The 25,938-nt window shown below is 36.3% G+C and overlaps 1 protein-coding gene across 1 annotated transcript; it reads right to left on the reverse strand.

Moving 5' to 3' along the window:
• LOC140138969 (mitochondrial-processing peptidase subunit alpha-like) lies at positions 1-25,938 on the reverse strand. The gene is given in 13 exon segments (XM_072160750.1): positions 1-1,453; positions 1,456-1,505; positions 2,062-2,206; positions 4,150-4,212; positions 6,354-6,653; positions 7,278-7,553; positions 9,279-9,371; positions 10,524-10,626; positions 13,230-13,312; positions 14,323-14,402; positions 18,916-19,124; positions 22,439-22,551; positions 25,840-25,938. Coding segments are annotated over 13 exon segments (1,737 nt in total). The 3' UTR covers positions 1-1,330.

The following is a 25,938-nucleotide window of genomic DNA, read 5'->3' on the forward strand; positions in this document are numbered from 1 at the left end:
TTCAATCTGAGACAAGTTTATTGAAAAAAAAGTTGTTTTTGCCACATCAAAATATAATTATGTTGATGCTATTGACCTAATGGTGTCTTTTTAGTCTTTTTTTTTTTATTGAGGATGATCACTGTGAAAGTAGAAATTTGCGCTAGATTAATTTTTCGCACTTTGCCAAGTTTCCCTTGTTTTTAAATTTGTGATTCAAAATTTCCTTACATTAACCTAAACACAAAAGATATATCTTTGCATGTTGTTATTTTCGTTGTAGCAGCTTGGAACGTAAAAAGCGTGAAAATAAATGAAAAGCGAAAATTTACACTTTTACAGTATCTCACACCAAACATCATGAAGAGTACAAATCCACTAGACTTTCAAAGAGTAACTTCTCATGCATGCTGTGTGGTACCATGGCATATGGTCTATGGTGGTGCACATGGACAGCTCTTCACAGTATACATTGGGTTATACCTGTTGATTTTTATACAACCCCTAATGAAGACATGACCTTAACATGGAGTCACCACACTCCCTGTGTGGGAGATTAAGCTCATATCTCCGATTAAGGTCACAACTTCCACAAGGGTGTAGGGATTTCAACTGGAATAACTCTTGTTCAAATACCATTCAGCAAATTACTTCAGCGGTGTCCATCTGCTCTGTCTGATTATTGCATAAAAAGAACTAGGTTACGCAGCTTGACCAGCCAGGGGCGTAGCAAGAGCATCAGGGGCCCATGGACAAGGAGCAGTACGGGGCCCTTTTAACCAAGGCGAGAATTTGGAGGCTTTGAACTCATGTGCTGAGGGAGGCATGGGCACTCAAGTCAGTGGCCAAGTTTTGGTTTACATATAATATAGAGGGGGACTAACATATTTTGTACCGATATTACTAGGATATTTGCGCGCGAAGCACACACAAATTTCAGATGATTTTAGCCCCAGATCAACATGAATTGTGTCAATTGAATGTGCGCGAAGCGTGGAAAATTTTACAATTTAGCCCTATTTTGGCCAAAAAAACATGCTGTTATTGGGGTTATAAGAAAGATGCATAGGGCCCTGGCCCAATGGTAAATCCAGACCTGCTCTCCATTATCAGCCCTTACTTAATTTTTGCTTTTGTGCTCGGGGCCCCTGAACCCTCAGGGCCCATGGACTTCGTCCACTCTGTCCCCCCGCTTGCTACGACCAGCGAATGAAGTGTCAATGTGATGATGACATGATTGAATTAGCCAATCAGAACCGCACTACCATATACGCCATAAACTGCGCCAAATTGGCAGACCACTGAAGTTCTTTGCTAAAAACTATAGTTCAAGTCAATAATTTTCCTATCATCATCTCCCGAATAAGGGAAATTTCCAGGGCAGCTTGCCATCTTTGCTCACTAATGCTGCCTGGATGTCTTCGTAATTGGGCAGCATCTTCAGGTCTCCTACTGCTGCAACTGATGGCTTACTCTATGTAACATACGGAAGGCAACTCTCTGAATATCTTCAACAGTGACTTTACCTGTACAGAAATATGTAAAGGAATACATAATTACAAGAGGTGTATGAACATGCAAATTACTTGGTATTGAACAGGTTCACAAGGGGCCAGTTTCACAAAGACTTGCAATTCATCTTCAGGTGCTGATGTGTAGTAAATCATCACAAGATCGACCGTAAGGCTTTGTGAAACTGGACCAGGCAGTGTTGCTGTCACATTGTCTGTTTTTGCTTACGATATTGGCCGTTACTGAATTAAAATGACATCTGCCACCATCGTCTGGCATATTCAATGAATCGGATCTCCTGTTCTTTCCTGGCAACTTTCCGCTCATTTTGTGAGAACAGGAGTCCATTCACTTAACTTTACGACGCTTTGTAAGTCTCGAAATCATTTATAACTTACGATGAGTCTTAAGTTACATTCCACTAAACGGTACCCTTCGTAAGTAATACGAATCCACTCCTCATTAAGTTACGTCTAGTATTAGGTATTCGTAACTTTACGAATGGTTACTTGAGTTACAAAGGGTTAAAAGTTTAGTGAAATGGACCCCAAGTCTCGTATTACAACATACCTATGAGATCTATATATTCCTCTGGTTGTTTTCTTTCATTGTTGGATAAAACCTGCCTACCAATGTCTTCAAACACAATAGCCCTGGATTCTAGATTCATCATCAGCATGGACTGCAGTTGGCGTTTGGCTCGGCTAAGCTCAACCTGAATAACATAATAGATGTATTCACACCGCACAATTTTAGTTTGAATTAATTTTAATTAATAAAAAAAAAAAAAAATAAGGTTTAGGCGACGAAAAAAAACCTATTCTACGGGCTGACGGACTTCTCATGTAGGGTCAGTCGGTCAGACTTTTTGTTTTTTGAAATGACACCAAAATTCACCCAAATCTGTAATATTTTGCAATTTGGGGAAATACCAGCAAAATTTTGTTCCTGCTATTTTTGAAATTTGGGTCGGCATTCATTTGCACAGGAAAAATTTGTTATTTTGTTTCCTGCAAAATCTGGGTCGGTCGGCCCGTAGTACAGGGTTTTCTTTTTTTGTCGCCTGAGCTGTTTGAATTTTTGAAAAATTCAAACATTTCAGTAACCCGAAATTGCTTTGAAGTTACAAATTAACAAATTGCTAATCAAACCTGTTTGTAAACTGAAGTGGTGTGGGTTTCTATTGGCATAATACGCCACTTTACCAGTGAAATTTCATTGGTGCACTTCTTGCGCTCCAAGCAGCTACAGCGAGAAAACACCACACAATCTTCTCTTTGTGTATAGATCAATGAAAGGATGGAAGCTTAGAATTGTTAACCCCCTGGACACTACTAAATCTAACAGCATTTTTGATTGGTTGATAACTTGAAATGCTCATTTCAATTGCCAATTATGACTAGGCTTTAAACTATTTATTGTCAAACTTGCATTTGCAGATGATCTTATTAATACCCTCCTTGATTGGTTCAAAATTGGACATAATATTCATTTTGGCCAATCGGCAGGTAGTTCTCATGGGGTTGATTTAAAAACAAGTGAAACAGTTCACAAAAACCTGAACAATTTAAAATTGTGCAAATGTTTTAATTCGCAATTTTCATCCACTAAAGGAAACACATTTCTATCAACATGTGACCTGATCTGATCCACTCAGGCCAAAGTTGGAAATGTTGACAAATGAGTTACTACCATTACCGACTTGCTCAGTACATACACTTTACTGATGTTGAATCCCCAGGTCTGTTGAATACTTGCTGGCAAAATTATGAACCTTTTATAATTATGTTTTTTATTGTTTTTCTCCTCAGACTTTTTGTCTATCTCTCAGAAGAGGATTTATCTCAGTTTCATTATTGCCAATATACCATACACCAATGTTCAAAGACCTATGTTCATGGTCATATCTGTTTAGGGTTTGGGTTAAGGTTTAAGGGTTTAGGATTAGGGTGAGCTAGAAATCTTCCGCTCCTATACGTTTACATTGGAATGGCCATGGTTGAATGAACTAATTGGTCAAATATAAGGGTGTGAGCGCGTCCCGCGAATTCGAGTCCCGCCCGATAATCCTATTACCCGGCAGGAAATTCCCTGCCCGGGTACCAAATTAAAAAAAAAAAAATAAAAAAAAAATTTTCAGTTTTTTTTTTCGGTTTTGTAGTGTCTCTGGACCTAGACCTAAATGCTAGGATCATGGTTGACCTAAAAAAAAAAATGAATTTTGCACATTGTTTTAATTTTAATATGAAAATTGATACATAGTTTTCATGTCATACTCTATTAATGATATCAAAATGCATTCAAATTCAATGCATTTTGATATCATTAATAGAGTATGACATGAAAACTATGTATCAATTTTCATATTAAAATTACAAAACAATGTGCAAAATTTAATTTTTTTTTTTTTTTTTTTTTTTTTTTAGGTCAACCATGATCCTAGCATTTAGGTCTAGGTCCAGAGACACTACAAAACCGAAAAAATAAAAAACTTTAATAATGTAAAAAAAAAAAAAAAAAAATTTTATTTTTATTTTTTTTTTCAATTTCGGGTACCGGTTACCCGCCGAAAAATGCGCCTGGTACCGGGCACAAAATTACCCGAAAATCACACCCCTAGTCAAATAACTATATAACTGCATAGTGATAGTGACTTACATCGCTGATTGGAGCAGTCAAGTTGACAAATTCTTTTACTAAAGCTTCTACCACGTCTTTCAGCTGAAAATAAAATGACAAAATGGATGGATTCAATTATCATAAAGAAGTTTCAGGGTACACACCACTATTAAAATTACTCTATAACAGGCCTTCTCAACTGGCGGCGCTTGGAGTTAGTTGAAGTGGCGCACGGTAAATTTACTAATTTTTTTCACATAAATTTTTAACAAAAAAGGGGTGAAAATATCACATCTTAGCCTTTAGAAAGCACTAAAATCTCAGAGCTTCCGGGGGCGCTGCCCCCTGGACCCCCATTACCGGGGCTTTCACACTGGACCCCTCCAAGGGCCATAAGGCTTGCCCTTGGACCCCATCCGCTTTGTGTTCAGTCGCGCACACGCTCCCTCGCAAAATCCTCCCTTTACATGTTGACACTTCATGATCATCAAAATTTCCCAGTTGGCACTTCAAATAAACTAGTTGAGAAGGCCTGCTCTATAATTAGTAATGATATTACTATATAGTTAGAGACCCATTGAGTGATTCCAGCAAAAGGGTAAAAGTTTCATATAAGTTGCTTAAGTATCGCATAGCAACGTTTGCACAGTATTTTTTGTGTGACATGAGTACACATCAGACACATTAAATTGCATTCTGAATACAAGGCATGTCCTGATATCAAATAATTTTGGATTTTTTTTCCTTATAATACAAATTATATGGCAAATTATTGAAAATTGATATTTTTGATATTCAACAGTACTCAAAGTAAACTTTATCAATTTTAATGATATACATGTACAAACTGTAGCTGGGAGGACAATCCATCCATTAGTTGAAAATTGTGACCTTTCGATTGAACATATACAGTTTTTGCCCCCCCAGACTTAAAATTTTAGGTCTTTTAGGGAAAAATAAAATACTAAGTGCAGTGATTGCTGACATAACAGCACTATTTGATAGAGATCTTGTTGGGGCTAGAAAGCATTTTTACAGCTTCTTAGACGAGGATATGTGGAAAGCCTATAGTAAACCTTGGGTCTGTGGTTGCTGGTGCAAGCACACCCTTTCATCCTCATTTGAGAGCGATTACTCATGCATGCACATGTTCATCCCCCATGTAAATATATGCATGTATACACCCCCCTGCGTGTAATCGCCTCCAAATTCATACTCTATCGACATACCACCATTTTGTTTGTGTATTTTTGTGGTTATGGAATTTAACTGTGGACATTATATCTTATATCTTATAACGATAGAGATCATATTTTGCAAATACAATATGCATTTGCAGGCATTTGCAGACTTTGAAAAACCAGGAACAGTCTAAGGGTGTAAATTAACGGTTATTTGTCTCACCGTTTAAACGGACCACAATCCGGTTGGTTAACCGTGTAAACATATGTAAAAAAATCTTTTAAAAAAATATATAAAATTTTTGAAAGTTTTGGGCGACTTTTGGAGAACCACTGGACCTACCGTATTGTCTGTAATAAACACTCCCCCTCTGATAAATGCCCCTCCAATTTTTCAATGAAAAATTGACAAAAATTTCCAAATTCCATGCCATATCGTTTGACTTTGAGTAAGCTTAACACTTGCATCAGTCATGTCATTGACGATCACTAAATTCAATTGCATGGACAAAACCTACTACGACTCAAAGTTCCATCCATTTCATTGCCTAATTATGGTAGAATTTCACCAGATTATTGCTTAATGATGCACTTTCACGTGTAAATTTCTTGTATTTACCACGAAAATATCATTGATCCACGCTGTTCTGTGGGCGCTGCCATTATTAAGTATTTGTAAATCCCTCCTTTCTACAGGAGCACCATCGGGAAATTTAACCCGATTTTAAAGTTTTTTTCACTTTTTTCAATTCATTTCCAATAAAAACGCCCCTTTTGGAAAATGCAATGCCTCTGGAGCATTTATTACAGACAATACGGTAGGTCCAGTGGTTCTCTAAAGTTGTCGAAAACTTTTTATTTTATTTTATTCTTATTTTTTTTTACGTTTAAACAGTTAGTGATTTTCCTAAACGGATAGTGCATTTTACAGTCGGTTAAACATGTAAACGTAGACACCCCTAGGACAGTCCCACATTGCTGAGTAGTCCACGGTTGGAATGTGGAGTGTGTGTGTGTGTAACTTTGTAATACTTCAAAATACTTCACTATAGTAACACCTACCTTAGATGGATGTGCACTAGCTTGGATACAAAACAAACCCCCGTCCTCGTAGGCATGGTTTGCCGCCACAGCACTGTACATATAATGGCACCTGTTCAATACATTGAGATATAACCTTGTGTACATCCCTTTACCGGGACCTCCGGCTGAAAACGAATCGCCTCCGCCCATTAAGGTGTTGAGGACGGCAAATGGCAGGAAGTCATCATCTTTATGGCTGCAGCTCTCCAGTCCCAGGACAAAATGGGCAAGTTCTGGAATGGGTGTGCCTGGTGCAATGTTGGACATGTCTTTGTTCAGCTGTTGTGAAAAATAAAAAATTGGCAAAGAAACATTTATTTTGATTGAAATTTTTGATAGTTTTAACTAGGAATTTCACAGTTTTCAACACAAAGTGTCAGCCGGAATATGCCTTGACGCTTGTTTTGAATTATGCAAATGAGCTACATAATTAGCATATTTTGCACCAAACATGTAAATACCTTTGCTTACTTGTGGGATTTAAAGACCACCCCTCCATCACATCATGTTATACGCCTAACCAGTTTGGAGAAATCAAGATCACAAGCTTGAACGGAAAAGGTAATGCATCTGGTGGAGTCCTAAAAATTGTACGGCTTTCAAAATCATAAATATGACGCACACACCTTCCACAATTTGCCATCAAACAAAGACCACAAACACATATCCAAGTGCAGAGTATAAGCATGGGATTTCAATCACCTCACCAAGAATAATCGCTACGATTTTTTGTGCTTCACTTTGGTATGTTATTCTACAGGGCAAATGCATGTGGACGCATCTAGCATCAACCAATATATACTGTGTCTCTTCTCAAGGTGAGAGTAACAACATGTTGGATTTTGTAGTGGCAGAAAATCAGTGTTACGTGGTTGCATCGCCAGTGTACGGGCAAATTCTTACCGTTGAGATCCCACCAGTATACTGTGATACAGATCCATCCAGCCTATTTCCCATAGCGATGATCTCAGGTTGTTGCCATGACGGTTGGATGTTGCCAAAATACTTCTGCGCATGCTCCACCAATTTGTTGTGTTCCATGCCCACTCCTGCAAGCACCATGCGTTCTGGCTTGTGATGGTTGTTGAGGTAGTGGTACAAGGTCTTCTGATCGATACGTGATATATTTCTTTCAGGGCAATATTTGGGTAAACCAAGTGTGTTCCCCCTAAATGCAGCCTGTGGTACAAAATGCATATAAAATGGGACATTATGATGGCTGATTAACTATGGCGATGTTGTGCACAGATTCTTTTAAAGTGACATGCATAGATAATAGCCTCTAGTAGGAAGGGTTCCCAGGACCAAAGCACTCAACTCACCCCACCCACCCCATCAGTCCAAAGTCGGAGAGTAACAGTTTGGCAGATTTTTACAAAACAGGAATGATATCTACCTGGGCTAGCCAACGACTTGCTTTATCATCTTACTAAAATTCTATTATCCATTATTCATAATCGTTTAAAGTGATTTGTTAAAACACATCATGTGAGAGCCCTTTATTCTGCAATAATGGCTCTGACGCATTCTATGCATGACATTATGATTACATGTACAATGTTTCCGCGATGCGCAGAGTTGCTTACCTTGAAGTAAACAACTTTAAGGGGGTACTACACCCCTGTGGTCAATTTGTGACTATTTTTGCATTTTTCTCAAAAAATAATAACACACTGGTAACAAAGGTTATGTATATTTTGGGGCAAGAAATCCAATTACTACACTGAAATTTCAGTGACCCAAGACAAGCGGTTCAGTATATAAGATAGGAAATGAGGTACATCCTAGCGGTACCTTATTTCTTATCATAAATAACGAACCGCTTGTCTTGGGTCACTGAAATTTCAGTGTAGTAATTGGATTCCTTGCCCCAATAATATACATAATTTTTGTTACCACTGAGAAAAATGCAAAAATAGACACACATTTAGCGAGGGGTGTAGTACCCCCTTAAACAACAACCCAAATAATGTGTCATTGGCAGTAAAACCGTGTAAATAATGAGTTTGGCTTACACATTATTGCCTCGGACACATCATTTGGGTGTAAAGGATACTGCATTACTCTTGAATTAAATTGAAGTCCTAAACAAGAGCCAGGATGCAGCCACATCCGCATTAATCTAACATTTGGCTCTATGAATACTATTCAGCAGTGTAGCTATAAAGGTTCGTTCATACTACCACCCCATTTGCGATGCGTTGCTTTGCGATGCCGATATATTGATTACTTTTGCCGCAACTCAACGCAACTCGTCGCATTTCCAAGTTAAAATGTATTTAACTTCATTGCGATATCGCAATGCAGTATTTTGCAGTACGATGCAGTGCGACAACGCACCGCATCGCAAAGCAACGCATCGCAAATGCGGTGGTAGTATGAACGAACCTTAAAGCCTACTGACTGTCCGTTGGTACATCAAGACCCTTCCTACATCTTAACCCCCTGAGCACTACCTGTCGATCTAACATTGCCTCTGATTAGTCACTTACATGATATCTTTACTTTTATCATCAAATAAGAATGGAGCTTTGCAAATAATTCACCCCAATTTTTTTGTGTGGTGAAATTATCCTAACAATGTTGCTGATTGGTCCAATTGAAAATGAAAACTTCTTTTTGGCCAATCGGCAGGTAGTTCTCATGGGGTTAAACATTTCAGTAAACATGGTCAAAGAGTACTCTGAAGGTTGATAACATTCCACATGAAACCAGCTTCATGAAACCGAATTGCCTCAAATCATTGAAAAAAACCACACAAAATTTCTAACGTAAAATGAGCGTAAACACTTTCAAATTTCTTTTTTATTGCATGCAAGTCCTTAGAACCTGTTTGATTTGAGGCAATATTTTTCCATAAAATTTTCATCATTTTTAGGTTTTCAATATCAATGCCCTACTTACTGCATGAATCAATTCTGTTAGAGTTGGTGCAGGTATTGGCATCATGTCCATGTTCTCTAATTCAAAGTTTATAGACATCATGGCATCTTCCATCTGACACGGGAAAAAAAGCAAAATGGTCATGATGACAAGTTAGTACAGTTTTCATTAAATGAGTATTTTGTGATTCTTTTTATAACAATTTTCAGTAGATATCCATGAAAAAAGCTTATTCACAAAATTTCAGTTGATTCCGATTTTGCGTTTGTGAGTTATGCATGATTTATGTGTATTACACTGCTCCACAGGCCACTGTGTTGTAATTTCGTTCTGGTACACTTAAAAGAAATACAAATTTGACGGTATTTTTGCTAAATGAATTAATCTGCAAGAATTTGTTTGTGCATAAACATTAAGTAGCCAGAGGTTTCCAGTGGTATAAAAATCTCAATTTTTTTGTGAAAAGTGGGGAGATGAGGCTGTGGATCACGAAATGCCCCCTTAATTTAACAAATAAAATGATTTGTGATCAGTCTGAAGTCAGATCAAATCAAATTCCACATTTTTATACTTCTTAAAGACAGAATTTATTAGCTTGGTTTCACTGAAATCCATTATTTCTATCATCTATTGTTAGAAAGTTACTCAAAGTGTAGTCATCACAAACAAAGGAATTACTGACAGTGTTTCCCCCATATCTGCAAACTAGAATTTCTGACTTCTGACTGATTTTAGTTGATCGCATTATATTTGGGGAATGATGTTATTGATTCTTAAATTACATACCTTATTACCATATCACTATCTTATTTACTCACGGACTCAATCAATCAATCAATCAATCAATCAATCAATCAATCAATCAATCAATCAATCACTCAATCAAATCACCAATCAATCAACCAATCTCATACATACACAAATCACTCAGTTATTCACTTGGTCATTCATTCATCTCAAAAACCTCGCTCAAAACCTCATTCACTCACACAATCAGTATACCTTTGCTTACTTGTACAAACATTCTTTACACTAATCCACTTGCAATTTTACTAACTAATAGTTAGCATGCCCACAGTACCCCTGTCATGCCCACATTCCAGTCCTTCACTTACTCAAACTCACTCACTCTTACAAAAACTGTCTCAAAATAATTCACTCACTTATTCATACATTTGTTTACTTGTTTCAACACTTCAACTAATTCAATCACAATCTCACTTGTTACTCAATTCAATTGTACAATCAATCAATCAATCAACTTACTTCAGATTGTGTTAATTTTGGTTTAAATACAGCATCAGATAACAAGTGTATAACTTCTGGTAGACCCTTAGTGTCCGCACTCACTCCATATATCAAAGTATCCCTGCAAATATAGGCACATATGTATCATGATCAAGGGAAATGATCAAAGTGAACAGACATCGCTAATATTGATTTTGAGATATTGGCAAAGAAAGTGTTCAAATTATTTTGTTTTATTATTTTTCAGCGATCGATAAATTGACAAACCTTCGCAAAGAAAAGTCATCAACATGAGGTTTACAGTTTCTGAAAGCTCTAAATGTCCTCATTTGAAATGACTCATTCCCCATGATCATGTCACATATTGTTTGAATCAAAATTGAAAGGGCACATGTACATTATATGATAGTGAAAACTAACATTTTAAAGGTGAACCTCATTGAAAATAAAGTTATATATCAATGGAGAGCTTATGATGTCAGGAAGCAGAAAAGAATATTTTTTATTTGCCTAACGCACCAGGCTAGACATAATCTCCACGCAAAGATTGGATATTGGCACCCCCCCTAAATTACAAACCGAAATCGTTCAAATTGGGCGCTTTCGTTGATGACGTCAGCCCAGGGACACACAGTTACTTCCGGGTTTGATTGTAAACACAATGTCCGTGTATACTATTACTGTGGCATGCATCGGGCCAATGCACAAATTCAGTCATTGTCAACTTACTTTACATGAAAAATATCTTCAATAAAATAAGAATAACATGAAGGAAATATCATGATCAAATTAAGAATGAAGTTCCTGAATAAAGTGTGTGGATTTAAAAATGGGAAAAGTGCTGGTCGGGTGATTTGGGATAGGCCAAGCCATCCACGATATGCATAGGGAATATTACAGTAAAGCACGAAGAGCGAAGATTAGCGAAGAACCGGAATGAAAACAGATTACAAAAAATAACTGCTAGTGCTACCAGTTCAGATCGTCACACCAAGTTGAGATGAACTTATCACAGTGAGAAAATGAAGGAATAGAATAAGGTACATGTACAGGATTTTTTAATTATTTCTTAGTTTTACAACCGGTCATGGCCGGTCATGTATGATAGGCGAACTCGTATACAGGATGAGCTCAGTGACTGACTGAGTCTCACTACGCCGAGTGTTCAGTATCCGCGACTGTACTGTATACTTGCAGACAAAATGACCGATTTGATATTCACATTCTGATATTTCCAACTTATTGCTACTTCATCAGCAAAATTTATTCCTGTTAATGTTCCAAATATAAGGGAACGATTGATCAAATCTGCTGAAACACCCCATGAAACACGGAGGACGAAGCCCCGAAGCGAGTCGCTGTGTTTGTGCATATCCGTCCCTGCAATTCAGCAGCAATTTACGCATCGTATTCGGTAATCCATAAAACATGAATGTTTCACTTTTTCAGTACCGTACACTGATTGTACTATCATTAAAGAATCATGACACAAGTGACAATATTTTAATTTTATTCAGATTTCAGAATTCCATCAAATAACGGTCTACTAAGTCTAAATTGTATTTATTTTATAATAAAGTATCTGCCCAGTATCTGTTTCTTTCAATCGCGATTGTGTGGAAAGAATGTATTACCGCAATACGCTAAATATGAAACCTTTTATGGGCTGGATTTGATGAAATCGGCGGTTTTTTATTAATTTTTTGATTACTGCAAGACGATATTTTTTTTAATCAGACATTTTAAAATGAATCAAGAATATATAGGGAATGTATTTAATTTGTTATTCGATCATGTTTATTCAGTCCATGACATGAACGGTAGCAGCATTTGCGCATGGGATTGATCCCAGCGCGAAATTCAAACTCAATTACCCAGTTATACCCAGCCAGTTATGACTGATTTTGTCAAAAATTTACGGAAAATTGATGTGTTGACAATAATTCTATTATTTCTAATATATATAGAAGGAACCAGCAATTTGAAGATTCCTCTAATAAAAATCAGACTTGCCGGGCAGCTTGCAAAGTACAGGAAGCAAGTCTTGTTTACATGTTTCCGAGTAGGATCACGTGACTCACGAACCCTGAGCTTACGTCCACGAGCATTCCCAAGGTCATAGACGATTGATTTGGGTGCTTTTGGGCGCCTTAAAAAGACCAAAAATTCAATCATTTTTTTAATTTTTCAGCTTTATTGGCCATCAAAAAAATCGGAAAAAATTATTTTTAATATCCTGACATCATAAGCTTTCCATTGCTATATAACTTTATTTTCAATGAGGTTCACCTTTAATGACTATTACCGTATTCATTCCAATAAGCGCCCAGGGGGCCTAACAAAGTCATTATGGGTGGGCGCTTATTTTTTACATGGATTATCCAATTTTTTCTAAACAGGCGTTTATTAGAGATAAATTTACATGCGTTATAAAAGGGTCCTGAGACATTCGGAAGCTTTTCTGATGCAGAAAATATATTGCATGTTTACACAGGCCTTCTAATCCCCCAGCTATTTCACTGTATCGACGCCTATCCGTCACTTCAACATTAATGGTACCTTTTAGCAAATTGAAAATACCCTGGTGGGCGCTTATTGGGGCATGGGCGCTTATTGGAATGAATACGGTAATTAAAATCTATTTTTATGGAAATGTTACAATTGCTTTAACAATAAAAGTCACAGCATTACAAAGATTAAGAAAAAACAGTATTTCTATGATACCTTGAAGACTGACAATCACAGATGCCTCCAAATCTCTCCAACTCCTGTAGAATGTGGTCCCGACTTTCAAATTTGTCTGTAACCTGATGAAAAGATACAAAGGCAAAGAGAATCATAGATCAAAAGCGTTTCCTGCTTTCCTGTTCTCTATTTTGGTTTTTATACTTGTTTCACATTATTTTTCTAGCAATATGAAGAACACACACTTAATTGTCAACAATGACACCATACCGTAAAAACTTGATAGTTAGCATGTGCTTACTATTGTTTAAAACATGAAGAGCCATCCACAAAAGTGTCAAGGGTTTTGAGCAAATCATCGATATACATAGTTAAATATGAACAAGTAAACCTGCAAATTTGTGTCTCAACTCCATTAGCTCAGCTGGTAGAGCGCTGGACTACGGTACAATTGTTTTCAAAAGCGCTCGATAATAAGCACATATGCTAACTATTGAGTTTTTACGGTATGACCCCTATATATAGTTGCTGTTCTGTCAAAACCTCGTAACACCAACAGGTGTTAAATATGTGCCATATAATATAATATATTGTATTGTACATATTCAACACATAGCAGCTATTGGAGTTACGAGGTTTTGCCAGAGTAGCGACGATATGACTTTTGACCCCAAAACCTGTGGGACCTCTGAGAAATCATCATCCAAGGACCAAACCACTCGAGTTGTATTGTATCGCTAAACATAAGGATTATATAGAATTATTATTATTATAGGATTAGGCATTTTAAGAAAGGAAATGATGCTAGGAATCCAACTAGCATAACAGATTCCTGCAAAAATGAACAGATTTGTTAAGTCATTTTTTGTAATTTTAAGAACAAAGTATGTGGTTCAAGCATGCATCAGTTACAAAATCACCCAAATTATTTTGGATTATTCCCTTTATTTGTATCATTATCGTTTGTTCTTGTGAAAACATTGTTGAATAAATATGTTTAAATGCATGATTGAACCATATTTTGTACTTTGTTCTCAAAATTACAAAAAATAACTTGGGCAGTTTGCTGCATAGGCTGACGATAATCGTTGTGCTCTTGGAGCACACCATGTTGAAGGAATTTCATACTTACCCCAAATGCAGTTTTCTCCAAGAAGTGAGATATTCCTTTGATGTAGTCAATTTCATACCTGGAGCCAGAGTCAATAACAACTGTAATACAAAAAATATCAATCACTCAATGTCAAATATCTACCATGGTAACCAGAGATATGGTTTGGAACCATGGGCTTATTAGGCTAAAAAAAATATGTTTGGTTGCCCTCAACAACCGACCCAAAAAATTGGAAATCTTGGGTCAGGTTTTTTTTTTCAATCACTTTTTTAGAAGAAACCTTAAATTTGGACAGAATCAAGGACATTTATATTTGTTATTCACTCATTTGATTTATTAAATGCATATTTGATTGAAAACAAGAAGTATTTCCATTTAAATCCAGTCCAAAAACACACAATTTTTTTACCATAAAATGATCAAGCATTTGTCAATACTAGCCTTTTCAAAATGGAGGAAAAATCGAGGAAGAGTCCATGAAAAAAAAGAAAGAAAAAAAAGGATCGACCTACTGACCCTCCAAATTTTTGTCTCGGAAGGGCAACCAAACAATTTTTTTTTTTTTTGGCCTTATGATTGATAGTATACTATAATGCTTCTATGCCTTTGGCTTCTTTGATAGCTCAGTTGGTAAGAGCGCTAGTCTAGATACCCAGAGGTGAAGGATTTATGGGTCGGTTGAAAAGGGCAATACAAATCTTTTTTTGAGGCCTATTCAGATATATGATTTCAAACCTTGGGCCTACTATAGTATACTATGATAATGCTTCAATGCCATTGGCTTCCTTGATAGCTCAGTTGGTAAAAGTACTGGTCTAGATACCCAGGGGTCCCAGGTGCAAATCCTGTCCAGGGATGAATTATTTTCTTCTTTGACCTACTCGAGCAAAAGCACTAAGTAACTCTCTGTTCACAGTATACTTCACAAACACTCTCTGAATGCATTGTGCACATGTAATTGGCTCAAAATAAGCTAAGGTGTCATAAAAGTGTAACACACAATTATTTTTCCAGCTCTTTTCTTTTGGTCTCCAACCAGGTTTAAATTATAGTATGCACATATATCGTTCATAATACACTACAAGAAAGATAAGTTATAGACCATTTACTTCACAAATTTAATTTTCTAGCCCTTGCGTACGTTATATTTGACAGACACAATTTTGATGATTTTCTGCAATCAAATAAAAATTTATAAAGTATTGCATAAGGTATTTTGTGGTTATTTAGGTGTAGGACCTACAGCAACTGATTGTGGAAAAAATGTGTCCAAATATTACAATAAGGAGGATAAATTGTTATAAATAAAATATGTGTGTCTGTCAAGCCATAACATACGCAAGATGTCTGTCAAATGTAACATACAGAATAATAATTTGGCAAAAACAGTAGTTCAAGATGGGAAATTGAATAAAGATCACATGCAGTTTATAAATCACATGTTTTAAAACACTTTTATAAACTCTAAACTATCATCATAATGTGAACATCAAGTGATTTTTAGTTTTTTATTCGTATTGCGTAGGTGACTTCTGACAGACACAGACATAGCGTGCGTATGTGACTTGCGTACAAATGTTAGACAGACAACACTTAACAATGGATTGTGTCATCAAAAAGCTTCTCCTCACAAAGTGATAGTGCCACAAAGCTAGGTGGAGCTAAATGCTATGTCATGTAGCATAATTAGCTGTATCACCCTAGTTTAGCAGGAATTACAGCACCGTCTTGCGTATGTTACTATTTGACAGACATTTCAAGAAAAATTTTAAAATTGTTATATGTTCAAAAAAGATGGCAGCCACTTACAAATTGATTATAATATGGAGAAATGAAGTTATTTACAATAGATTTACCCTTTAGTTTATGCTTCAAGTCTTTGTTTATAAAAAACTGAGGGACTTCAAAATCAATCAAAAGTTTGACAGACAATAGTAACATACGCAAGGCAAACTTTTAAAATCTGTTAACTTATAATTCATAATGCCTCTTTCTGTTTTTTTTTTGATTGGTTTACTGCACCATTTTGGGAAACAGGTCACATGAATTTCTATAAGGATCCATAAAAAAAATAAAAGCTGTTGAAAAAAGGCGTCTCTTGGCATGTTACAAATAAAAGTGTAAAAATAGGCATTTTTACAGCTATTTTTAATTTTTTTTATTATTTAGATTGAAAGGATTTTACTTAAATTGTGTATGCTATGTCTTTACTACCTAAACTTGCCACTAAACTAGCAAATATTCCATTTCTATAATTATTATTTTAAAAAAAAGATGTCAAAATATATGGCTATAATATGACACCTTAGCATATTTTGAGCCAATTATAGGTTAATAACTGTGTTTCACTTGTTGGGAGTGAAATTGTACAAAATAATTCATAGACATCTGTACATAATGAGATGTTGATCCATCTTAATGCACAAGCCCCATAGGGAGACTGCATTAGATGTATGAACTTCTCAGTAGAAGTGCATTATTTTGTACAATTTCTAGGGCAACAAGTGATATGCATTTATCAATCTATTTCTTACAAGAAAAAATCCTGTGATCTTGAGCTGAGGTTACATTTACAAGTTATAATACGGATACAACACAAGTTTTAAAACTGAAATTGGATTGCTAATATTGTACCCATTTAAAAAAATGTTAGTGCTAAGTTGGTACTATTATAAAAAGTACTACACCCCTGCCCAATTTTTTTGTGCTTATTTTGCATTTTCTCAAAAATTATAGCGCATTAGGGACAAGTAAGATATGTATATTATAGGGGCAAGGACTACAACTACTGCACTGGAAATTTTATTTCAGCACAGACAATAGTTGTGGAGTTACTGTCAAAAATGAGGGAAACCAATATTTGATCAATAAATCAATAACTACTTGCTTTGAGTTGCTGAATTTTCAGTACAGTAGTTGTAGTCCTTGCCCCTATAATATACATATCTTACTAGTCACCAATGTGCTATAATTTTTGAGAAAAATGCATAAATAAGCACAAAATTCGCCAGGGATGTAGTACCCCCCTTTAAATAGGCACAATAAACTTTGGCTGGAAGCTGCTTCACAATCACATGCAGAATTGGTGGTATGCACCCTAAACTGGTATTTGCTTACGGCCATGTGTTTTGAGCTCGCCACCCGTAGCGTTACATCGCAAATATATGAATTTTTACACCAATCGAGTTTCAAATTAGAATATCTCCACAATTATCAACCCTAAACTAGCAAAAGTATACATTTTTGGAAAGCTGAAGGCATAAGGAATGTAACAATACATATTTCAACTCATTATACAGGGTGACCTTGAAGTTATACAGGGTGGAATAAAAAATTCGGATACAAAAAGGGTTACTTAATGCATTGCTTATTACTAACTTGCAGTAATAAACTGAAAGTAAATAACATCTATTTAGTTAGAGGATAGGGGAGCCTACAGACTTTGGAAGATAAAAAATCACAGCTGTTTGGTAATCTCGAATACAGGGTGTCCCAAAGTATGTTAGAATTTTTACAATTCATCATATTTTGAACTGAATCATTTTACCCCTAACCCATACATGAAAAGTAAGTCCATATTTAGATTCCTCATCAAATTTCCTATCAGAAAATGTATACTTTGACTATGATAGGATAAGTAATAAAATTTTTACAGCAACTTTTAGATTTTGAAGACATCCGCATTACTTTCTACAGTGTTTAATATGAAAACGGGTGGTTTTGTGCGTAAAAGTTTGAATTTTATAGACTAAACCAATCATTAAGAGTTCAAAATGATTAAAAACAATTAGCAGAATTGTTTAGCTGTAAATTAAGACCAAAACCAAGTTTATAGCCCCTGTAGCAGTGAATTTATTCAAGTTACACACGTGAAACGTCGCGTTCCCATAGAGTTTGTGTGTACCTTCCCCCCCTCCGCTTCCCCCCTCCACCACCCTGACTGCTCGCAATTCAATCGACCACAGCTTCGTTAGTTGAAAAGCTATATTGTTCATATTTACAGGTTATTTAGTGGTATTATTTAGCTTTTAAATGAGACCAAAACCATGACATAATCTTTTTGTTTAGCCGAGCTATGATGAATTGAACAGATCACAATTTGAAAATACGTAACACCACCACCCTTTTTGGGTGGCGAGTTCAAAACGTGTGGCCTTAAACCGGTATCTTAACTACATGTATTTGCCATCAGTCAGAGATGATTTTGCCAATTATATAGAATGCTCTAATTTAAAATCCACACTGAATTTCAAATGGAATGAACACATTAGGCAGCTCTATTTGAATTTGATACACCCTCTGAGAAAGATTCAACCTGAATCTTCCACTGAGAGAGGGTAAGTTGAGACTGCATTTTCCTAAAAAAACTTGAAAAAACTGAAATGTGTGTGGAATTGAGCAAAAAGTGCCAAAAAATAGGCTGAAATTAATTAAATAAAGATGCGGAAATTTTGACTTCAAAAAAATGAATTCAGTTTTTAAACTGAAAATTCTCATGCCAGGTTAATGTGTTCATTCCATTTGAAATTCATATTCCCACTGTGGAAGATATTTCGAAAAATCTTCCACAGGGGTAGTGTGGATTTTAAATGGAATATCCCATATACATACCTCCCACTGTACAAAACTGTCCAAATTTATTCAACGATGCAACTCTCATGCCATTGTCCAATGTAGTTATATGTGTTTCATGTGTGTCATCATCACTGGACACTACAGCATACACAGGGGTGGGTATCCCTGGTAGTGGCTGGGTCAATGGAATACTTCCAGCTCCATTCCCTGCACTGCAGAATCCCCTGATGCTTGACTTACTGAACCTAAAAAAGAAAAACAATCAACAAGAAGTTATGCAATTATGCATTATAACCCAATGCAGATCTTTAAGAATAGATCAAAAAGTGAGATGTGATCCAAGGGTTCTGGAATACAAGTACTATATATAGCTCCTCGTTTGCCAGGGACTGTCTTTTGGAATTTGCAGGAGAGCATTAAATAGCTCTTCTGGAGCCTTCAAGGAGAGCTGTTTAGAGCATTTACAATAAAATGTAAGGAGAGAATGGTCAACTAAGGAGAGCTAATAATCACTCTCCTATATCAGATTTACGGAGAGCAGTAGAGAGTGATTGCTATTGCTCTCCTCAAAAGGCAGTCCCTGGTTTGCGCAAGTGAAGGCAGTAGTTGAATAAGTTGATAATTTGTAAACATCTATTTTTCACCAGGTTCGCCGTCGCAAATAAAAAAGGAGACAACCACACCACTGTTTTCTATGTCTCTTGAACAGTCGCAAAGAAGTCTAGCTTCGAAATTGTGAGATTGTTCCAGTGTACTCTAAGCTCTAGTCTAGATACACCATCGAGATAGAAATGGAAGGAGAGTCCACAAGACCTTTACCTATTGTACATGTACTATCGATGGGTGTACAAATGTACTAATATAATTTGAGTCTGATGAGTTGAAAAGGTCATACATTTTAGTTTGGCTATGACTTGATGTACATTTTTTATCAACAAATTTATTTCTGATTTGGTGAAAATGTTGACATTCAAAGATAAAATGGAATTTGTCACCCACTATGTTTTCACTCTATTATCATCACCAAAAACTCAAGCTGTTAATATTTGTAGATTAACACAAATATTCCTATTGTAACTGGTAGATATTTATATGTTGACTATGATGTTACAATAGGAATATTTGTGTTAATCTACAAATATTAACATAGGCACCGGAGTTTCGCGCGATCGCGCAAAAAGCGCAAAAAATCACGATTTTGGGGGTCCATCGCGATTTTGGTGGTCCATCGTGAATTTTGAGAATTTTGCCAAACACACTACTTTTAAATTTAAATTTACCAATAACCTTTTTACAACATAACAGGCTTCCCGTCAGTGTGCGTCATTGCGTCCAGATAATAAAAGCCCCAAAATTTTGACCCACCTGCTGAGAATTGAAGTAAATTCTGCAATATTTGTAAATATGCAACGTCAGGAAATCGTGCACTTTTTGCATGCTTTCCGAACGATCGCTGGCCTGATGGTGGGGAAGTCCCGATTGATTTGTTTACAACCAAGCACGTGCAGTTAATGTTTACTTAATTATTTATCACAACCTGACAATATTCAATTTTTAATATTTTAAATTTATTTTCTCATAAATAATCTAGGTTTCCTTTATTAGTATTATTGTTACGATGAATAAAAGCAATTTTAAAGACAAAATCCAAATGATAACTCCTTTTTCATATTATTTGTGGTAGCGCGTGTTTTAGTTTTTGTAGCATCAACTACACGTTAATTTTAAAAAAGAAACGCGGAAGTGAAAGTACGAACGAAAATTGCTCAAGATTGACAGACTTTGCTCATGTTTTTGCACCTGTTTTTGACCACGTTTCGGACCAAAACTGACACAGAAATGAGAAAAATTATCATAGCGAACGGAGATGGAATATCACGGCGAAAATGCACTTTTATTTTTTTAACAATCAACATTTGATGAGGTGTAGACCGGAACGTGTGTATCGTCATAATCGTGAATTTAAATACTGGAAAACGCATTTTCGCGCTTTTTGACTTGTATTTTCGCGCATTTTCGCGCTTTATAAAAAACCGGCTGCGCATTTTGCCGTTTTAAATCGCGCGAAACTCCGTGCCTATATTAACAGCTTGAGTTTTTGGTGATGATAACAGATAACTCTCTAGTTTGAATTCTTTTTTAAAGATTCTATAGTTAGTACATGTACAAGAGCTAGAATTATTAATTACGCTATTCCAATTTTGCAAAAATTGGTCTTTAATTCTACATTTAATGCTACGGTACTTTTAATCCATGGTTTATTTACATTTTGAATAAGCCAAACATAATTGAAACCACATTCGGTAAGAATTCTTTCAACTGTGCTGATCCAACTTGAAACTTTGTTTTCAATATGAAATAGAAGACTGTACTGTAGTCTAGAGCTAGTAGTAGTAGTAGAGGGTGTAAGTCTATATACTTTTGAATATAATAATTACCTTTGCCCAGTAATTAATTACCCTGCATTTAATACTATTAATTACAGGAAAATGACCAAGTTCACCAAGAACCATACCAGTTGCTGTAGATGATTTGCATTTAAGAATTTAAAGGCCCTTTCAGTGATTTCACAGGAACATTTAAAAAAATGGAAATTTGTCATAGTTGCTTAGAAATAAAGAATAAGTCTACAGAATTTCATTAAACCACTTTTCCCTGAATACATCGACAAATTAGTCAAAAACAGAAGTTTTAGAAAGGTTTTCTACTTCAACTCAGATCGACTCGAGAAAATCGAGATTTTCGTACAGTGCGCCACCAACCAGGGGTCGATTTAGAAAATAAAAGTTACATGCACAACTTTGATTTTTTCCTCAAAATGGGCTGAATAACACAAAATTTTGCATGCACAGGCAAAATTCTACATGCACAGAGCCAAAGTTACATGCATTTGTGCATGTAAAACCCCTCTAAATCGAACACTGCCACCAACCGACTGGAAAAACTTCCTAGTCCAGTGTTTCTAACACGGGGGAAGTAGAGTCTAAATTGATTTAAAACAGACGCTTAATTTTTGTAGTAGAAAACAAAATAAGCAATTAAACATGTTAAAGGTCACCGAGGCAAACTAACGGTCAATTCAAATATGAAAAACAGTTAAAATTGTGTATTTTGTTTAAAATAGTAGCTACTGATGTAATAAGTAGTAGAAACAATACGCAACGCAGCGTGTTGGTGCGTGGCGAGTGAGCTTCTTTCGATCTCGAGTCGGACTTTTTGTACTGTCAGTATCAAAAGTCCAGAATCATGCAAATGCTTTATTTTGTCTAAAATACACGGCTTTCGACCGAACCACTAGCAGGCTATGTTAGCACATCTATGCCAATTACAAAGGTACCAAAATCTGAATTTTGATGATTTTTACGATCGTCCGGATGAGCAAATCACTGAATGGGCCTTTAAGAAAAATCTGAGATTAATGATGCAATGCATGGTTGCAGAATTTGGAACCTTGATTGCATCCAGATCAGGATACCATTCATTATCAACAAAAACATCTTTTTCATTCACAACTTACTAATGAGGAGTAAAGAAAACATACAAAGATTGAAATACATACCTAGATCTTGATGAAATCTGATTAAAACACACAAATTCCTGCAACTTTCCAACGCACGAAAAGCACTGCGGGCTGACATTTTGAAAATTAAAAACGCTGGTGTAGTAAAGTTCCTTTTATTGGAGGAGCACCAAAAATGATGGAACAGCAAAAACTAAGGGGGCTGGCATTTTCTTCGGAAGGGGGGGGGTCACAAATATGTCAGTGACCGGAGTCAATTTTTATGACCCCCCCTATCGCGGGCAAAAAATTTTACGACCCCCTATCGCGGGTTGAAAAATGTTATGACCCCCCCCTTCCAATTACAGACTCAAGAAAAATTATTCATTGCCGGAACTAAGGCGCGGAGCGCGTCAAAAATTAAAAACGCTGGTGTAGTAAAGTTCCTTTTATTGGAGGAGCACCAAAAATGATGGAACAGCAAAAACTAAGGGGGCTGGCATTTTCTTCGGAAGGGGGGGTCACAAATATGTCAGTGACCGGAGTCAATTTTTTATGACCCCCCCCTATCGCGGGCAAAAAATTTTACGACCCCCTATCGCTGGTCGACAAATTTTATGACCCCCCCCCCTTCCAATTACAGACTCAAGAAAAATTATTCATTGCCGGAACTAAGGCGCGGAGCGCGTCAAAACTTAAAAGTGAAAAAAGTGTGTGGAGCGCGTTAAAACTTTAAAGTGTAAAGAAGGCGCGCGGAGCGTGTAAAAATATTGTGCATAGATTGTATGCACATTTCGATTGCAAAGTTAAAGAATGCGCGAGCAGCGCGTGAAAATTTTGAGTCACCAGCCCTTAATAATTCTATAACCCCCTATTTTGGGTGTTAAAAAACTTATAACCCCCCCTATTTTGGGTCTGAAAATTCTATGACCCCCCAGTATTTTTGGGACCCCCCCCTCCCGAAGAAAATGCCAGCCCCCTAAGAAAGAAAATCTAAAGAAAGCCTAGAAAGAAAATCTAAAGAAAGAAAAAAGAAAATCTAAAGAAAGAAAATCTAAAGAAAGAAAATCTAAAGAAAGAAAGAAAGAAAGAAAGAAAGAAAGAATAATTATTGCACAGCCCCGTATATTGCTATCAACAGTAGATAGCAGACATAATAATATTGCTATCAGCAGTAGATAGCAGTCAATGTTACATTGCTATCAGCAGTAGATAGCAGTCAACGTTACATTGCTATCAGCAGTAGATAGATAGCAGTCAATGTTACATTGCTATCAGCAGTAGATAGCAGTCTGTATTATATTGCTATCAGCAGTAGATAGTAGTCCGTGTTACATTGCTATCAGCAGTAGATAGCAGTCAGTGTTACAATGCTATCAGCAGTAGATAACAGTCAATGTTACATTGCTATCAGCAGTAGATAGCAGTCAATATTACATTGCTATCAGCAGTAGATAGCAGTCAATGTTACATTGCTATCAGCAGTAGATAACAGTCAGTGTTACATTGCTATCAGTAGTAGATAGCAGTCAGTGTTACATTGCTATATCAGCAGTATAGATAGCAGTCAGTGCTACATTGCTATCAGCAGTAGATAGCAGTCAATGTTACATTGTTATCAGCAGTAGATAGCAGTCAATGTTACATTGCTATCAGCAGTAGATAGCAGTCAATGTTACATTGCTATCAGCAGTAGATAACAGTCAGTGTTACATTGCTATCAGCAGTAGATAGCAGTCAGTGCTACATTGCTATCAGCAGTAGATAGCAGTCAATGTTACATTGTTATCAGCAGTAGATAGCAGTCAATGTTATAATTATTGCTATCAGCAGTAGATAGCAGTCTGTGTTATATTGCTATCAGCAGTAGATAGCAGTCTGTGTTATATTGCTATCAGCAGTAGATAGCAGTCAGTGTTATAATTATTGCTATCAGCAGTAGATAGCAGTCAGTGTTATATTGCTATCAGCAGTAGATAGCAGCCAGTGTTATATTGCTATCAGCGGTAGATAGCAGTCAGTGTTATATTGCTATCAGCGGTAGATAGCAGTCAGTGTTATATTGCTATCAGCAGTAGATAACAGTCAGTGTTATATTGCTATCAGCAGTAGATAACAGTCAGTATGATATTACTAACAGCAGTAGATAGCAGTCAGTGTTATATTGCCTGCCTTCAGCAGATATTAAACAGTCAGTGTTACATTGATATCAGCAGTAGATACAGTCAGTGTTATATCGCTATCAGCAGTAGATAACAACAGTCAGTGTTATATTGCTATCAGTAGAACTGTAGATAGCAGGCAGTGTTGCTATCAGCAGTAGATAGCAGTAGCAGTCTGTTATATTGCTATCAGTAGTAGATAACAGTCAGTGTTATATTGCTATATCGCCAGTCAGTTATCAGCATAGATATTAAAGTATATATTGCGATTGTTATATAATTATAGCCCACGTTGCAAAACCAAGTTGAGGGTGAACTAAATCACCATCCAGATTGGACTGCATTTTTTGATGCCGATTTAACACCCGAGGAAATTAAATCGAGTATTGATGCTCTTAAAAATGCCAAGGCTCCCGGTATTGATGGTTTTCCACCCGAATTTGTCAAAAACAGTCCAATTAATGAGTTGAGTGATATTTTGGTGAAGTTTTGCAACCTGATCTTGACCACTGGATCATTTCCACTCCAATGGGCATCCAGTCTTATTATTCCTATTTTAAAAAGGGGAATAAAACTGATCCAGCAAATTACCGTGGTATTTCTTTACTTCCTATAATGAGTAAAGTTTTTCTAAAGTTTTGCTCGAAAGGTTAAATTTTGGGCTGAGGCTGAAAATGTTTTCCATCAAGAACAGGCCGGCTTCCGTAAAGGTTTCAGAACCACAGATAATGTTTTTATATTGGATACAGTTATCAATAAATATCTTTCATGGAAGCGTGGAAGGGTCTATATAGGCTTTGTAGATTTTCGTAAAGCTTTTGATTTAATAAATCATGATGCTCTATTATTTAAGCTGAAACGATATGGTATTACTGGTAATGTTCTTAATGTTTTGAGTTCAATGTATATGCAATTAAATGCTTGTGTCAGAACATCTACAAGTATAACAAATGTTTTTTCTTGTAAGGCTGGAGTTCAGCAAGGTTCTTTGCTGTCACCATTTTTATTCAAACTTTTTATAAACGATTTGAGTACACGACTGAACTCTGACGACACTGAAAAAGTCCAGATAAATCAATGTTTTATCAGTCATCTACTATTTGCTGATGACTTAGCTCTTATAAGTGGCACTATCTTTGGTCTACAAAAACAACTTGATGTTCTAGCAGAATATTGTCATGAATGGGGCCTTTCAGTAAATATAGATAAAACTAAAATCATGGTATTTAAACGAGGTGGTGTTCTTAAACGTACTGAGAAATGGTTTTATAAGGGAACAAGAATAGAAGTGGTCAATACCTTCAAGTACCTAGGTAATGTGTTTTCAAGTAATGGGAACTGGCTTAATGCACAGAAATCCACTGCATCGCAAGCTAACAAAGCTTTCTTTGGTCTCAT

This window comes from Amphiura filiformis, chromosome 18 (assembly GCF_039555335.1).
Source record: "Amphiura filiformis chromosome 18, Afil_fr2py, whole genome shotgun sequence".
NCBI classification, from domain to species: domain Eukaryota; kingdom Metazoa; phylum Echinodermata; class Ophiuroidea; order Amphilepidida; family Amphiuridae; genus Amphiura; species Amphiura filiformis.